At 36.2% G+C, this 18,106-nt stretch overlaps 2 protein-coding genes and 1 long non-coding RNA gene across 3 annotated transcripts; 1 reads left to right on the plus strand and 2 right to left on the minus strand.

Moving 5' to 3' along the window:
• Nucleotides 1–89: 89 nt before the first annotated feature.
• On the minus strand, nt 90–746 carry LOC140037242 (uncharacterized). The gene is made up of 2 exons (XR_011841161.1): nt 440–746; nt 90–320 (listed from the first exon to the last, which is right to left on the minus strand). It is a non-coding gene; the product is annotated as an uncharacterized lncRNA (long non-coding RNA).
• Nucleotides 747–7,258: 6,512 nt separating this feature from the next.
• LOC140036914 (uncharacterized) lies at nt 7,259–12,022 on the plus strand. Its single transcript, XM_072080046.1, has 4 exons — nt 7,259–7,590; nt 7,697–8,930; nt 10,021–10,282; nt 11,339–12,022. The coding sequence occupies exons 2-4, from the start codon at nt 7,705–7,707 to the stop codon at nt 11,516–11,518; spliced, it is 1,668 nt and encodes a 555-aa protein (XP_071936147.1). The 5' UTR covers nt 7,259–7,590; nt 7,697–7,704; the 3' UTR covers nt 11,519–12,022.
• A 3,017-nt stretch (nt 12,023–15,039) lies between these two features.
• LOC113732035 (large ribosomal subunit protein eL43) lies at nt 15,040–16,783 on the minus strand. Its single transcript, XM_027257624.2, has 5 exons — nt 16,660–16,783; nt 15,996–16,035; nt 15,514–15,602; nt 15,354–15,436; nt 15,040–15,259 (listed from the first exon to the last, which is right to left on the minus strand). Exons 1-5 carry the CDS (start codon nt 16,660–16,662, stop codon nt 15,196–15,198), a joined length of 279 nt encoding a protein of 92 aa, XP_027113425.1. The 5' UTR covers nt 16,663–16,783; the 3' UTR covers nt 15,040–15,195.
• Nucleotides 16,784–18,106: the final 1,323 nt, after the last annotated feature.

An 18,106-nucleotide genomic window follows, 5' to 3' on the forward strand; every position in this document is an offset into this window, starting at 1 on the left:
GAGTAGTTCTACCTGTTTTTCTATTCGGATTACAAGGTTTGGACAGGAGATTATTTGCCCAAATATATTTGCTTACATCATCATTACAATTTTCAATACACATTTTTATCTTCTCAATTATCTTTTTATCTCACATACATCATATTACAAAAAATATTACAGTAAAAATATCTCAAATAATTTACCATCCAAACTCACTTGAGTTGTGTAGGATACCATACATCATTCCCTTCTGCACGCAGAGGTCAGGATAGAAGCCCTTGACCATAGAGACAGTTACAGTTGTTTCATAAACATTTGACCAGCAACTCTTAGTTAAACTGAAAATCAAGGCATGTGGTCAGATTCAACTAATTCCCACTTTCAACGTAACAAAAGAACATCAAACAACACGAAAATAAAAAAAAAAATAAAAATGTTTGTGATGCTAACAAGGAACCTGGATGCTCTTCTTGAATGTCAAAAATGCTGAGCTAAACCATCAGTTTCTACGTCAACTTTTGATCTTTGAAGAGCCTGTTTTTCATCCGGTGCAAGCACCATTTGCACCTTCCTTACAATTGCCCCCTTGGCCCTCTTCCTCATGTTGTAACCAAAAGAAAGAAAAAAAAAATCATTTGGGTTCAACATTTAGCTCACGACCATCAATCCCAAAGGGTTGAGTTAGACAAATATCTTGGATTGGGTTGGATTAGATAATCCTCTCTACTCATCAATTGCACCTACTATTTAATTGGCCAGCAATTATCAAAGCTTTCAAAAGTCAAAACAAAGTTCCTTTATCATCCATCCTTCTTATTTGTATGACGAGCAGCAACAGTTGTTGAAAGCAAAAGCCGACAATGTTCATTGATTTGTTGTGGGTTTGGTACGGGCTAAAATCATCATCCCAAATCCGCAATCAGCTACTTGCATCAATCAATTTCCTCTTCCATCCAATCAACCAACAAAGTAAATTGTCCCAAGTAACTGCAGGAGGAGGAAGGAATTTATCACAGAAGATGACATTTCGAGTCTCGATCAGACGGACAATTGGAAAGGGGAAAAACGATGGTCCATTCAATCAGTTACTGGCCATGTGTGTGTGCTAAAATTTTAACAAAATCGACAGCGCAAATGTGAGTTCGTTCAACGCTCGAGAATGAGTTTGAGATTATTAGAAGTCATCTGAACTGAATAGAACCGCTACAATAAAATTAAAAAATGATGCTCTTCACAGCAAGTGGGCTATCTATCGACATCATTCTCTTGCTATCCCTTTCAGGGGTTGATCTTTTTATATTTTTTATCGAGTAGTAGCTTACGTTACTTTCCTTTTGTCTTCTTGTACCATATTGATATCTTTCGTATTCTTCCAAAAAAAAATTGATTGAACTTTGACTCTCAAAGATAGATTGTTCAATTTTATTTTAATTTTTTTTTTGAAGGAACAGATTATTCAATTTTTGAGTTCAATAAAAGGTAGCCACATTGACTTTCTCAAGGTTAACAATAATAAGATCGATGCACTACGTAACCACGAACAACAAAGTCGAAAATCTTTTACTGAAGCACCCAAGTGGGTTTGGCCCTGAGTTTTTCCAGTGTTTGGTTAGTTTTTCTCTGAAGTTTTCATATTTAAAGGATTATTATTTGGCATAGCAATTTGTCTGGTTTTCAAGTTCGTCGAGTTCGAGCTTAATAAAATTAAGTCAAGACTCGATTCGATTAGACTAAAATTTGACTCTACTCGACTCGTTTGCAGTCCTACCTACAATGCTCACAAGTAATTTTTTAGTTATAGGAAAATTTGTCATAAGATTATGCAGAATCTTGTTTTCTATTGTAATAGAATGTTGACTTGAAGAGCTAATAATTTTCTATTCTACAATATGCTTATAAGTAAGAATTATTATTAAGTACATATCCAATCATAGCAAATATTCAATACTCCGTTTCTTTTTTTTTTTCGGAAACGACATCTGTTGTATAACCTAATCTATCATACACTAAGGGGGAGGGGCGGACCTAAGGAGGTCCAGGAATAATTCGAAGGGGACTGAACCACCACTGGACCAAACGGGTGCGTACACCTGGATTTTTTGAAGCCAAGCCACTTTAAATGTGGCATACCCTTGCCTCCCACCCCACCAAACTTTAATGGCTGGGTATATGCAGTTTTTACTTTTCCACAGAGTTAAAAGACACAATTATTGTCCATATTTTATACAACAAATATCAAAATTCACTTTTTATTTTTCTACTTTTACCCCTTACTTCAATGGACTGAAAAAAAAAAACCTTTCACTTTTGCTATGAATATTCCGGTTATTAAAGGAAAAAGCTGCTCAAGAGAAGAGCACGTCGGCCGCAAATAGGCGTGAAAATGCATGGAAAGTCCCCTTCGATTCGCCTTTTTCCTTTCTGGGCTTTAGGCTTTAGCACATAGATGCAAAACCGAATCAAAAACCATGGATGATGATGAATGAAACAAGCCGAGCTCTTCCAAGCAATCATCCTACCTTTTCTTGATTTAAAAAACCAAATAAAAAAATAGGGAAAGAAAAAAGATATCTATGCTTTTACTACTTGAGAAGGCATAGATTTTGGTGCAATCTTCTTGTCTGTCCAATCCTTTTTGGTACCCACGTTTTTGGCTGATTCTTCAGTGTTGATGCATTAGTTTTAGGCTATGTTTTCAGAACCGGACCGGATAGCGACTCGGCCGAGGTCAGGGGTCAGGGGTCAATGGGTTCGACCGGGGGTCGATAGGGGTCGAACCGGATGACGTCATAAATAAAAATTATTTAAAAATTAAAATATTATATATATAATATCTAATAATATATTGATATTAATAAAGGCATATTCATATATATTTGATGTTTCAAATATATTTAACAAGAAAATACAAAGAAATTAGAACAATCAAGTAGCAATTTATATTATTTAATAAATATTAACAAGTTTAGAATTAAAATTATGAATTTAATTGAAAAATAACATCAAATTTTAGGACAATATTTATAAAGTATCAAATATTTGAGCTATATCAATAAGTTTTAACAATTTAGGGGGTCAAAACATAATATTAAAAAGTTTGAATTTTTTTTAAAAAAAATTACTGTTGAACCGGAAAAACCGGTTTTTTCCCGGTCAAACCCGGTCAAACCCGGTTTTTGACCGGCTTTGACCGGATTTTAAATTTCCGGTTTTCTAATGTGACTCGGACCGGCTACCTGGCCGGTTTCCGGTTCGACCGGTTCGACCGGCCGGTCCGGTCCGAGTCTGAAAACAGAGGTTTTAGGTTGGGTGCATATGGGCTCGAGGCAAAGGTGGAGACCTATGTGAACAAAAAAAGGACCTTTAAGCATTATAAATAAGTAAAAAAACTTAAAAAGTGAATGGACAGACATAAAAATTGTCTACTATTGCTCTCATGCTTGAATTATTGCAACCTAAATGCTTTTGGTATATCCGTTGACAACTTAAATTTGTCGGATTATCTTTCTCGTATTAATACTAAATCAATCAGCACCTTTTTAATCAACTTGCAAGATATATCAACTATTCAAGCAATTGATAAGTATATATACGAATAGTTTATTACCATTAATTAATTTTTGGTTTGTCTTTGTACCCAGAAAAAAAAAGTGTATAATAATTTTGTTGTCTCATAATTATATGGGTATATAGGATTGAAAGATGAACCAAACTACTCGATATTTGAATCGAACTTGATTTAATAAAAATTCATTTGAATTTGGTTCGCTAATTAGTCTAACCAAACTTGAATAGTATTTTTATGTTCATTAGCTTTTAAATTTGATTAAAAAAATCCATTCAAACTCAATTCGGCACATAAATAAGTTAAAATTGAACAAAATTTCAAACTCGTTAAAATAATTAAACAAGTTAAAATATTAGAGTGTTCGACTTGATTATGTTTATTTACCCTCCTTTGGTTTGGATATAAAACGTTGGTTCGTGACAAGAAATAATGCAAGATTACTTTGTCCATGCACTCCTCTTTCTTTAATGTGTACATTAACAATGCGTTTTTTTTTTTTTTTTGGTATGGTTGACGTAGTTTTCTGAGGTATGCTTTGCTTACCCTTAAGGAAGGGGTAATGTACAGCCCCTGTTTTGGTTTTCTTGACAGAAACAATGAAGTAGTTTGGTGTAGGGTCAAATTTGAACGAATCTTATAAACTAGTCAATAGAACTTGGCTCCCAAGGAACAGTCCCGTTTGACGGATGAAACTATTTCTCGTCAGCCATTCTTCAAATTCATTTGGAGAACAAACAAGCAAAAGATGATCAGTAAGTATTTGTGAGTCGCATAGCTATTAAACCCAATCCGGTAAGGGATTGAGTCGTTGGTTAAATCGGTGAGTATTAATTTAATATTTATAAATATAAAATATTAATATTAATATACATAAAATATAATAAAGTGCTTTTAGATATTAATTATTATACTTAAAAAGATATATAATAAATATATAGATATTAGTGGAAGATTTAATTTCATTTTATCGTACTTTTAAATAAATAATAATATAGTCAATTATAAAATAAAATTTATATCACTTGTTTTAAAAAATATAGCATTATTTTGTTTTTATTTAAAAATAAAGTAATTTTCTAATTAATCATATATTGTCAGTTTAAAAGTTAAAAGGATTAATTGTATAATAAAAAAATAAATAAGTTTATTTAAAAAATATTTAGTTATCAAATAAAAACTAAACAAATGGTAAAGTCTATATATATTTAAATGAATATCCAATGTACAAATCTTATCAAAATCATATACACATTTTGTTTCGTTTCAAAAATAAAGACCTATAATTTTTTTAAAAAAAATGGGCAAACCCGGTCAATTGAAAAACCAGGCAGGTTTCCGCTGCAGTCTCTCCTTTCTAGATTACGGGGCAGGTTTGATCCGGTCAAACTAGAAACCCGTCCCGATCTAATGCCTGGATCACCGGACTGATCAGTTCAATCGCTAGGCGGGACTGAATTTAATAACTATGACGAATCGTCTTACAACCCAACTCAAAGTTCATAGACTCCGGGGTCTATAGAGTATTGAAGATTGATCACAAGAAATTAAAATGATTTTTTTTTTTTTAAAAAAAGCCTCCTACTCCTTTCTGCCCGCTTTCCACATCCAACTGCTAGTTACTAGATTTGAACTCTGAACCTGATGGCGGAAAGAACTAAAATCCCTTGAAAAACAAATTTATTGAGAATATTTCAGAAAAATGGAAGAAATGTCTTGCTCTATACAAGTTCTTGACCAATTCGATTCAATTTTTGCATGTCATACATCTCATAAGGTATGCCGAGATCAAATTGACCAATTCAATGCATGAATCGGCTAATAACCCAATTAATTGAAAGTATGGTATCTTGAACGTATACGACTCGGTTCTGGTCTCAATGATCAAATGATCCCCAAACTTTAGGGTACATGCGACAATACACTAGAAACAGTCCCCAGAGTTGTAATTTTCCCAAGTTGCTAGATTTTACAATATTGTGACACAAAGCTAATTTTTCAAAGAGTGTGGGGTACATTTTACTTTCAGAAACACAAGGGTGTACTTGTGTAAATTTGTCTATTCTTTTTTTTTTTTTTTTTTTTTGTGCTTAGCAGGCAAGTTAAGGTTTTTCAAGTCAAAAATTATAAAAGCAAGGGAATAATAAGCTCAGCCGTTCATAAATTTCCATATTCATTCCTTTGAAAAAAAAAGGGAATATATTATCAATCATTCAAAACTTTTCAAAGGCTTCAAGTTTCTGGACTCGATTGGACATAATGCCCGATAGGGACATGATTTTTCTCCTAAAATGAGGAGGTTAGGTTATTGACTAATCGAATCTTGTACTCTTCAGTTTCACATTAATTTGTCCTACCAAATGTTGAAAAACAAACAAAAGTTGCTCTGCATCGCTGGACCACCAATTGAATTGAATTCCCTTAGAATTTGGCTCTGCATTTATTATTGTCAGCTACGAAGTTGTGAAAGATCAGTAAGGGTGCTTCCTTACTAAATAAATAATAGTAATATGATGTTGAGGTACGCAAGTAACAAATTAATGAATAAAGAGTTGGCACAAACAATTCACTTTGATGTGGTGGCTCAATATTTCAAGCAATAGAAAGATATTCATTCATAGTTTTGATGAATGTGTTCATGGGTAACGTCAGTTAACAACGCGGATGTCAAGAACCAGTTAATCTATTTATTAGTACATCAATCTATTTGATGTTTCAAAAATTAAATAAAATTGGCGACAACTTTTAGTTTATTATTTGCAATTGTTATCTACTGATATGAAATTACATATAAGACTGCAAAATGTAAATTCTAATATATAAAAAAATAGTTGCATACCGATACACAATCAAAGCATCAAATAAAGGAAAGATGATTGGATTGAATGATAAGGTGTGAGTAATCGTAAACGAGAGGTTTTGAATTCAAATCTTCTCACTGACTGGGAGATTGTTAAAATAATCCTAGTTAGGTATATAAAAAAGTCTAATGCTCAATAAATAAAATTTATTAGAAAGGAAAAAAAAAATAAAAGTAGCACCGTCTAATATATTTTATTTTTGACTTCAAACAAACCATGAAACTTTTTCTTATGCCTATCCTTGAGTTTTATATGTAGGCTTCCATGACTAAAGAATCAAAGCCATAGACTTTTCCAAACTCTTCAAAAATTTCCAAAGTCATGCATCTCTTTCTACTAGATCCTTCCGGTGTTAAATAGCCTGGGAATCTTTCAAAATTTTCCAAACAAAATTTCAATCCCCAGCCGTGTCCAGTGGTTATATTTATTTTTTTTAAAATATATAAATGTTATTTTTTTTAAAAAAAGTAAATTTTGGATTGGACCCGACGTGCAAATGAGCATAAATAACCCGTGTCAGGGTCACATTTTCTTGAATTTTTTCCAACAATAATTTATGGAGAAATTAGCCCCCCAAAAAAAAAAAGAGGTGCGAAGAAACAGATAAAAGAAGAAACTTCCAACCAATTGTACTATAACTTAAATTTGACTTGTGAAAGAAAACCAGCCCCAAAAAAGAAAAATAAAGTACAAACACAACTCTTTTTGACCCGAAAACACAAATCAAAAAGGTCCGAAACCTGGCTGTGGCTTTCCAGTGATAATCCAAAAATACAAGGGGCATGTGAGCAAATTCACTCAACTATTTTCTCCATAAGTCATGGCCTAGTGGGCAATTGGATGCTGATCGCCTCCTCTTTGGCTCTGAGTTTCAAATTCATTCTCCTTCGGACACCGTCCACTCCTCGCACTCTCCGCTCCCCTCCCTTCTCTTCTCCTCTTCCTAAGTATAAAATCGACTTCTTCTTCACACACTCACACACTAACTCACCCTCAACAAAGACTACACCATCCCCCCCAATCCGTTTACCAGAACATTACTAGCACCGCAAAATTCCACTCTCCAACGACAATTCCACAACCATCCCATTTCACCAAGCAAGCAAATTTGGACGCGAAAACAGGAAAAAAGCAATCTTTTTGCTGGAAATCCGAAAGGGTTTCTTGAATTGAATTGTTGTGGTAATAGAGTATCATTTTGATAGTGGATAAAGTCTTCTTTTTTGTGTTTCCTATCTTTTTTTGTTTTCTGCTTCCTTTTTGGGGTTCTTATTGGTGTTTGTGGTAGGATATGTAATGCATCAGAAGAAATCAGAAGTTCAGATCGGAAAAGAAAGCTGTGGCATCTCTTCCGATTTCAATCCCACCCCTCCTCTGAGTAATCTTCCTCCTTCCCTTCACCACAAACAACACAGCAGCAACCCCCAACAATTCTATTCTTCTCACTATACCACCCCCAACAATTTTGCTGCCTCCATTTTGTCATCCTCACCATCATCTCCGCCCCCAAACTCACCTTCTTCCCCCTGTTCCTCTCTTTCTGACAATCCCAATAACAATCACAGCTTGCATATTATCATCAATGAAAATGAGCCAATTGTCCCCTCTATTGCCTCGTCTCCTACAACCAAGACCACCCCTCACAAGAGACCCCATCTGGGCCAATCTCAATTCTCCACAAAATCCTCAAATTCTCTGATAAAGTCCCCAACTTTGTCGAATTCTCTTCACAAATACCCGTTTTCTCCGGCCCCAGTTGCACCCAAAAAGTCTCCTCCTCAACCTCCTTTTTGCTACAAATTCTTGAGTAATTTCCATTACCGCCGCCTCCTCCGCCACCTCCACCTCCGGCGCCTCCGCGTCCACATCCGCCTTGTTCTACTTTTGTCCCTCCCCTTTTTCTACTTCCTTGTTTCCCACCCCAGCCACTCCTTCGTTCTTGATTTTCTATCTGCTTTTGCTTTCTCGGCTGCCCTGTTGTTTTCTCTCAATTTAGCTCTCCCTCGGCTGCCTTCCATCAGGCTGTTCTTGGCCCGTTCGCTCCCGATTAAGCTTCCCTCGTCTAGCCAGGTGGTTTCTGGGACTAACCGGCCGCATTTGCCGGTGTTTTGGTCAATAGGGTCGCGGCCTAAGACCGAGAAAAGGGCGAACTCCGGTTGTTGGGTGCAGGCATATAGCAATGGGGATGTGTATGAGGGGGAATTTCACAAGGGTAAGTGTAGTGGCAGTGGGGTTTATTACTATTATATGAGCGGGAGGTATGAGGGTGATTGGGTAGATGGCAAGTATGATGGATATGGGGTTGAGACTTGGGCAAGGGGCAGCCGGTATAGGGGGCAGTATAGACAGGGGCTTAGACATGGTTTTGGTGTATATAGATTTTATACTGGGGATGTTTATGCTGGGGAATGGTCAAATGGGCAGAGCCACGGGTGTGGAGTTCATACTTGTGAGGATGGTAGCCGGTATGTAGGCGAGTTCAAATGGGGTGTCAAGCATGGCCTGGGTCACTACCACTTCAGGTAAAATGTTTATCTAAGATTTTACTTGTTTGCTTCTCAGTTTATAATTTTTTTGTCACCATGTTTTAACTGCTCGGAATACCTAATTTGGTGTTTGAATTGAATCAGTTCCGGAGTTCTTGTTGAAATTTGTGAATGCTGATACATTTTCTGTCAGCAATGTAAATTGTTGGCATTCTGTTGCAGTTGTGAACTTTGCATATTTGACTTTTCATCTTTCAAATTGGACGGTCTGCATACTTCATGTGCTTTAGAATGTTATACAGCTCTCTTACTTCCATATGGATGTCTGATCCTGAACAAGATATACTGGAATGCATTAAATGGTTTTAACTGTTCTTGAATGTTTTGTAAATTAGGACAAGAAGGAAGTAGAAGACTAATTTCAACTTGCAAGAGAAAAGATATTAAAAATGAGACCATAGTGATAATTCCTCCTGTTTGGTGATGAGAGAAGAAAAGGGAACAATATTGAGAAACTATCCTTATTTGGGGTCTCAGCTCTTTGAAAGTGATTCAATTTCCTATGTAGGTGGGTGTAAAAAAGAAATGAATCTAGTGTAGAGGGTAGGCAGTACAAGGAAGCTGTAGTCCTATATGGCATTTATTCCATTTGCTTAATTCCTGAAGGAAGAATCATACTGGTTTAAGAGAACTTTTCACTAAATGAAATGGATGGTGCCATTTCTTTCTTTGCTTTCTAGGCAGTCCCTTCTCTCAACCTTGACTCGCAGACAAGCTGTTCCCATGTATAAATTTGTGGTTCATTCCAACTTCATATGACATAATCTCTCTGTGCCAAAAATCAGGCCACAGCACTTATTAGATCATAGTTCTGCAAGTTTAAAGGTCTCAAGGCTGCAGAAAATGCAAACTTGTACATGATTATGATGATGTCACTTTTACATCTCATCGCTGCAATTCATCATTATTGAGATGTATCGGATAGAAGAAGCTTATTGAGTTGTGCATAATAGAGGTCTACATTTAAGATTTACAAGAATAAATACATACAGTAGTCCCCACCGCTCTTTGATTCCTTTAATTGAGCGAGATTTGTGTGTTTACCCAATTGAATATTGTATATCAGGAATGGAGACACGTATGCTGGGGAATACTTTGCTGATAAGATGCATGGCTTTGGGGTTTATTCTTTTGCAAATGGCCACCGGTATGAAGGATCCTGGCATGAGGGTAGAAGACAAGGACTCGGAATGTACACTTTTAGGAATGGGGAAACTCAGTCGGGGCATTGGCAAAATGGGATTCTTGATGTCCCTAGCACACAGAATGCGTCCCATCCTGTATCTCCTGTCGCAGTTTACCATTCCAAGGTGCTCAATGCAGTTCAGGTAAATGGATATTTTATTTTGATTTCAAACGTTCTCCACTAACATCTGGAGAAAATGTTCCCTTTCTTCTTCATTTTGTTTGTATATTTCCCCATAAGGAGAAAGGATTGCAGGCTCGAGTAAATGATCCTAGTTGTAGAGAATGTCTCATTCTTTACTGCCAATTGGCTTCTTCAACCGCATTTGTTAGTAAATGAACAGAACTTGAGCTAATTTAATTATTATTGAACACGATAAAAGGACATTTTATGGAGAGCTTGTTATCAAAGAGCTCCCATCTTAAGCTACATTTATGAATTTTGCTCTTTAGACATTAGTCATACTGTGCTATTGATGTAATCCTCTTTGGATGTGAATCACATGTGTGTGTTGAGTGCTATAAAAGTAACATAACTACTCTCTGTACAAGTAGAATTTCGAGATTATATATGTGGACAATTTCTTCATATTTGTAAACAAGCTGTTTGTGAACAGTCAAATTCGTTTGTAAACTCAGCTCTCATTCACTTAAAATGTACATGAAAAGCAGTATCATCTTTGCTTCATGTTTGTTTTGACTCATATACATCTCTGGGTTGGAGAGGTCTGAAAAATGCTAAGAAGATGTTGTGGAAAACCATTACATAGATTAGATGCATATCAACTTATCGCAAATATGGATGCCCTCATCTAATTTGTTGGCTGCTCTTTGGTTCCGTTGACATGTCACTTATAATCCTTCTGTTTGCTCACAGGTCTGCAAATGTCATTTGCTTTTCTTTAATCGACATAGCATACTTTTTATGCTTTTAACAGAAATAATAAGAACTTGTTATATCAAACTAAGAAAGGCCTTTTCTTTGTTGGTTGGTCTTGCTGCCATTGCCTGGTTCTCTCCTTAACCTGGAAAGACTGGTTAAAAACAAATTCGTGCGGTGAAGCATATTCTTATGTTTTCTTTGTGCTTTTTGCGCATTTTGACTGGACAGTTGAATACCATTTGCAAAGTAGATGCTAAGATTATGTACTTTGATTGACAACAAATAATTTTAACACAAAATTGTCCTTTGGATCCAGGAAGCACGGCGAGCAGCAGATAAAGCTTATGATGTGGCCAAGGTGGATGAGAGAGTGAACCGCGCAGTTGGTGCAGCTAACAAAGCAGCCAATGCAGCTAGAGTTGCAGCTGTTAAGGCTGTGCAGAAGCAAATGCATCATAGGAGTAATAGTGATGATATTCCAATTCCTGTTCATTAAGAATTGCTGATGGTGAGTCAGTCTCATTTCATTAGGCTCCCAACAAACCAAAATGGCTAGAAGAAGATGGTGCTGGTGATATTTTCCTTCACTTGCCTCGTGTAGATTAACAGAACTGAATAATATCTTGAAGAGTTTACTTTTGCTGCTTCCTTGAGATGGCCTATGACGTAGTATATTTCTGCACCCTTTTTCTGGTGCATGAAATATAACTGACTTCTAAGCGGAACAACCTCTATACCTTCATGCAGCTGGCTGAGAGAGAGAGAGAGAGAGAGATCTGTCCGCTTTGCTGCCTCTGGCTTTTATTCTTTTCCTGTTTTTGATCTTTTTACCTTGTTTAGTCATTTTGTTCATGTAGTTTTTAGCTAGTTCAACTTCAGTACTGGCCATGAGGAAAACCTCAATCCAGTCGGCCTTGTATATTATGGTTAATAACTGCTGAGAAACTAATGGAACTGTTATAACATAGTAATACAAAATTTAGTTGTATATTTCTGGCCATGAGGATTGGGTTTACCTTTTTGCCTTGTGCACCCAAAATTACAAACAAGTTCTGGATGGTGTCTTTTACACCACAGCTTGTACACGCAAATCTAAATCCAAATCAAAACAAATGCTAAAAGGCAAGATGGATGAAAACAAATTATAATAGACCGGATTGGTTGGATTCTGAGGTTTCGTGGACCAACTTGTACCCCCAGTTGAAGCACAGAGCCAAGGGAATGCAAATTTTTGAGTCCCAGAAGCAAAGAAAAGAAAATTGAAATATACGAAATTGGAGTCCCCTATCCTACCCTTTCTTTTTCTTTTTTTTTTTTAGATGTCCCCTATCCCACTCGTTGGTGTGATGGGATAATTTCACATACCTCCCCTGAGGTTTTTGATAATTGCAGAGAGCTTCCGTTAGATTTTTAAAATTACATACACCTCCCTTACTTTTACTATTTATGTAACAATGTAGATCCAATAAACTAGATTTTCTCTTAAAAATCTTAAATTGCTCTTTCGTACAAAATTAAAAAAGAAAAATACAATACTCTCAATCAGTTTCTTTCATATTTTGCACCAATCAACTATCCTAATTTTTAACAACTATCCAAGTATAAACTCCAATTCCAAATTCAAATAACCGCCCAAAAGATTCTAAGTTGTACATATAATATAAATGCTTGCCATGCAAAGAAAAAAAAAATACACACACACACACGCACACACCCCTTCCCCTCCTCTCACTGACAACCAATTTTATACTCCAAAATTAAATCTCAATGCCCTAACACCTTTCCAATACAAGCTAATCTAGTTTAGAACCACTGTTATAACACTCTCACATTCTTAAAAATATGAACATCTAAGAAGTAGAAAATAAATTCTATCTCTACAACAAAATCATAACTAACAATTACTAATCCAACTAAAGATATTCTTATGCAAATTATTGACATTTTACAAAAAAAAAATTCCTAATAACAAACAAAATACAATAAATTCCACATCTTTGGTCTTTTTTCTATTTCAATCATCAATTTTATTATTTATTTATCTATCACCACGAGCCTCTTCATTTCTTTCTAGTTTGACACATAATTTGCTTGTCTGTTGATTTTATAGTTTCAATTTTTTAATATCCACAAAATTGAATATAATAAAAATAGGGTATAGTAGTATAAAATTTAGGAAATAAAGGAGCAGAAATAGACACTGGATGGAGAAATTGGATTTTTTTTTTGTTTTGTAAATCTATTGCTTTAAATTGTACATTGTCTACCAAGTGGAGGACATTACAGATATTTCACTACATCAAGGGAGGCAACTGTAATTGCTTAAACTTGAGGGGAGTTGAGTGAAATTGACAAAAATCTCAAGGGAGGTTTCCAAAATTACCCTTGGCATGATGTATCCTACAATAAATATTATATAGCAGTGAGAAAGATGTCGCTTAGACACTTATCTTATCTTAGTTCTGTAATTTAAGCAAGGAGAGGCAAAAAAGAAACTGGAAGAAATTAAAATTTCAATTACTGGCGAGAGAAAAACTAGAAAAAATTTCATTGGCTTTGCTCCTTCTCGGTGCATATTTACGAGGAAGAAAGTATTTTACCTTGACTTCTTTTTTTAAGAAGAACAAGAAAAAGAAAATAAAACGAAGAAAGTTAAAATATTCAACTCATAAAGAACATAGACTACAATTCCCTGATAGATACGTGGAAGGTTTACTGGAACCTTGCAACAAAATCAGCCTGCTGCCTGCTGCCTGCTGCCTGCTGCCTGCTGCTTTACACCTGTGGCACCTAGAAAACTTGTTTCCAGCTCTAAGTTTTCATTCATCCTTTGGCAGTCTGTGCTTCTGAGGCTTGGGTTTTATTTTCATGTCATGGTTTTCGTTGCTTGGAAAAGGAAAGCCTGCTCCCGAATCTAGATTGCAGGCTTCAGGAGTCCTCCTTTTGCCTTTTTCTTTTTCCAAGCTTTCTAAGGGCTCCCTAATGCCACGTCTTGTCTGTCATGCCATGACAGAACCCCAACGATTTGTTTACTATCCGTTTTGTTACATTAAACTGTGGCATCAGGTTCTTCATTTTGTACGTCAAGGCCCACCATTTTCCCTGGTCTTAGGAGCTAACTTGTGTACATTTTGTTCCCACATTCCTCCATTGCATTGTGTACAATTTGTTCCATCCAGGCCTGCCTTCATTATTAATGGTTCAGAATCAAATCTTTTGTTAGTTGGAAGATATCAGTTGACTTGGAGCTTTGATCAACTATACTGGTTCATCACAGCATTCGTTTTCCTTTGCAAATTTTGTCAACTATAATGGGCGTTGATACAAGGCTTAGAGCTAGCTTGGAATAAAGGAAATAGGAAGGTGACAGTGGAATCTTATTCACTGACGAGCATTCTGATGATAACTGGGAGCACCACAGATGGGGTGCATGGAAACCTGGTTAGGAAGATTAAAAAATGGACAGCAAGGAACTGGGACTGTAAGTTTATCCATTCGTGGAGGCAAGGAAATAGGGTAACGCACTAGCCAAGATGAGCTTACGGGCAGGAACAAGCTAGCTCGTGATGCAGACACCTCCGGAGAGCATCAGAACACTGCTGTATGAGGATGTGGTAGAGGTTGCAACCCCAAGAGCAGTAGCTTGCTAATGGATGTTAAACCCTCCGATGTTACCACCACCAAAAAATACTCCCAAAAAAAAGAAAGGAACATGTGCCCGAGTTTGGCAGAGTCCAACAAATTATCAAGAAGAACAATCCTACAAGCGGCCAACGGCAACAGTGAGTTTCTAACGGTCCCCAACCTTTTCCAGTGTCATGCTACAATTTGCAGTGATCGAAACTATTACCACAGCAGCAACAAAACCGAACACGGATCACAAATACTACACAGGAATAAGCAAGTTACTAGTGCTTAATATTGATGAAAACTCATTTTAGTGATGGCTTACTCGTCCAAGGTTGAGCTAAACAGACATGTATGACAAGTGCAACATGCTACTTCAACTGGGAAATATAAAAGAAACAACAGTTGAATATTCTAAAGATAAAACACAGTGTGACAATGCATATTGGATTCCAGAAATTTCTTCATCTAAAAATGATTTGACATATCAAATTCGAATAAGTAAACAAAAAGATCTCCAGCATTCTCCAAAAGAAAAAACAGGATCTAGCTCTCTGTCTGCTCCCTCAACCTTCTGATGGTGCTCCTGACAGTCACAGCACTAGCAGTGCTGCCAAATAAAAATAAAAAGGAAAAAAAAAAGGTTAGAGATTTCAATTATGAGCTTGAACCTCAATAGAGAAGCATTTCTGAAAGATAATTACTTTAACGTGTAAGCACCACCAGCCTTGACTTTGCCACAGTCTTTGCATCCCCAAATTCCAACAGCCTTCCTCTTTACTGCATACTGCAAATAAACCACACATTACATAAGCATTTGCATAAAATCAAACCAAAGGCTGAACAGAGAAGGACTATATATACCTTGCCACAGAATTCACAGAGATACTTGCTATGCTGACTAACCTCCATCTTCTTAATCTGCTTTCGCAAACTAGCACCATAACGGGTACCTATGTTTCACCAGAAAATCGATGAAACATGTCATGTTACAGACTAACAATACCACAAACAAAGCTGGACAGCAAACACACCATCCAACAAACCGCATGCAATGAAACAAAACTACAGGGTGTATGCTCCATCACAGCTCCTACACAGACACACATTTTCAGCCTGAATTGCTACTGCTAAAAAGCAGAAGTTTCAACAACTTACTAATAATGGTGAGCTAGCATCACACCTACATTGAGCTACTAGCACAAGTCTGTGAAAGTAGGTAGATCATGAGTTGTCCATATTTATCTTGGTGATACTTAATTATAATTCATACACATTCCTAATAGCACCTATAAAATTCTTTACACCATGTAAAAGGATCCCACAAAAAAGGAAAAGATACATACCATATTTCCCAACAATACCCGCCTTCTTGGTTCTCTTAGTCTGCAAAAATTAAACAAGCATGATGAAATTAGAGCTACAAAATTAATTTCAACAAGATTAACAAATAAAAACTTACGAGAGTAAGCTGCAATCAGCAATCTGTGCACAAAACCATGACCCGATTTTTTTTAACAAACGACCATATAACATATAATAACACCACAACAAGCTACAGCAAGAACTTCCCATGATTCATTTCCTTACTACCAAAAAAACTCCGGACAAAAACCAATCACGAAAACTCTCCAAGCTAAAACGACCACATCAAGAAAGCACCTAAAGTTGACTCTTAATCATCTTCCAGATTTTAAATACAGATAATTACTATAAATTTTTTGCAAGTTCGAATCCAAGAAACTTCAGCGCCTAGTGAAACAACAAATATAATTTCCCTCCACCATCTACAACCCCCCCCCCCAAAACCCCATTCGCATTGGCCATCTGAAAAACAGATAAATTGAAGACAACTGAAGAAAGAAAGAAAAAATGCCTATGCTTATCCCATGTTAGAGGAAATGAACAAATCATAATAGCAATAACAAGTAATTAAGTCGAAAAGGAAAAGGTTAAACTTTCGATTTATTAACCAAATCCTGATAACAGTCAGAGCTATTGAGAGCTAACCATGTTGAAGAGCTGGGAAGATTCACCGCAGAGACGGGGGCTGAAGGATGAAGCAGCAAAACCCTAGACTCCCTTTGCAGTCAGAGAAAACCCTAATTGTTTGGCTAGTTATATTTTATAGGCCGTCCAGATTATCAAGTTGTACCTTATATTGGGCCGTCGTAGTATGCCCGATTTTGTTAGTTGCCCCGACTGGAGGGTGGCTCGTTCTTGTTTGTTGGAATAAACTCTCAGCCAGCGGCCCAAAATTTCCAATCCGCATATGATTGGATCTTTTAAGTTTCATCATTTGTGACCCAAAAAAAAAAAGTTATCATGTTACTTTGCACATTAATGGGATGGATTTTGAATGAGCTTCCCAATTGATTGATATATGTTGTATTTGATTTCATAATTAATGTGTCTGTAATTCGTGTGCTATGCAAAAAGAGTACAATGACAATTATACGTTTTAATTTGAAAAAAAATAAACAGTTGTTAAAAGATACAAGCTGTAAATTTGATTTATCTAACAAAAACAAGCTACCATGAGACTCTTAGAATTTGAAAGTGTAATTCTCTATTTCTTTAGTCTTTCAAGATCAAATGGAACGGTTTAGTGCTTGAGGATGTTTTAAATTGTATTGCTAGTTACAGGATATATCTTAACAATAGTGACGTATCTATGGTAACAAATAAGTGGTGGTATGAGTTAGGAGAAGGTTGAGTTAGATGGTAAAAGAAGAGCAATTGTAAGTAGGTAGTTCAAAATCTTTTACTTAAAAAAAAGGTGGTCATATAAGTTTGGTAAGAATAAATGTCTCCAATTTTTTTTTCTATGCCTTTATTCAAAATGATTCTAACCTACATGTCCAAAAAAAAAATTATCTATGGTTTGTGACTATCTGAATTGCTCTCATGCAACCAAAGTTCTTTCAAATTGTCCTGATTGAATATTTCCTGGTGGAGTATTTTTCCTCCAAATATCTAAGGGTTGTGTCATAACACTCCCTTGATTTAGTTGGGTCTGTATACCCACTAGCTCCCTACCACAGCCTCCTTAGGCTCCCCCTCCCCCTAGTCCTAGATTAGGATAGAATAGGTTATACAAATATATCGTTACTAACAAAGAGAATATTTCCCGGTGGAGTCTTTTTCCTCCAAACAATTGGAAAGAGAAAATTTACCATTGAGGACGTCATGTCAATAAAAAGTGTCACACAAGATTGCAAAAATTTGGAGATTTTGGCAAAATAATTGGCAAACAATTGGCTGTCTTGATTTTTTTTGCAGCTTTTCTTTTTGTAAGTTTAAAGTTTCCCTTTTGGAGTCATCCTCTAAAGGAAAAAGAGAACATACACCGCAATCCACACGCATTGGAACGGCTAATGTGTTGTTGACGCCTGTGAATTTGCACCAATGGAAAGCTGATAGAGACAATTTAAAGGAAGTCGGCAGCAGTCCTTTG

Source organism: Coffea arabica, chromosome 2e (genome assembly GCF_036785885.1).
Source record: "Coffea arabica cultivar ET-39 chromosome 2e, Coffea Arabica ET-39 HiFi, whole genome shotgun sequence".
Classification (NCBI taxonomy): Eukaryota; Viridiplantae; Streptophyta; class Magnoliopsida; order Gentianales; family Rubiaceae; genus Coffea; species Coffea arabica.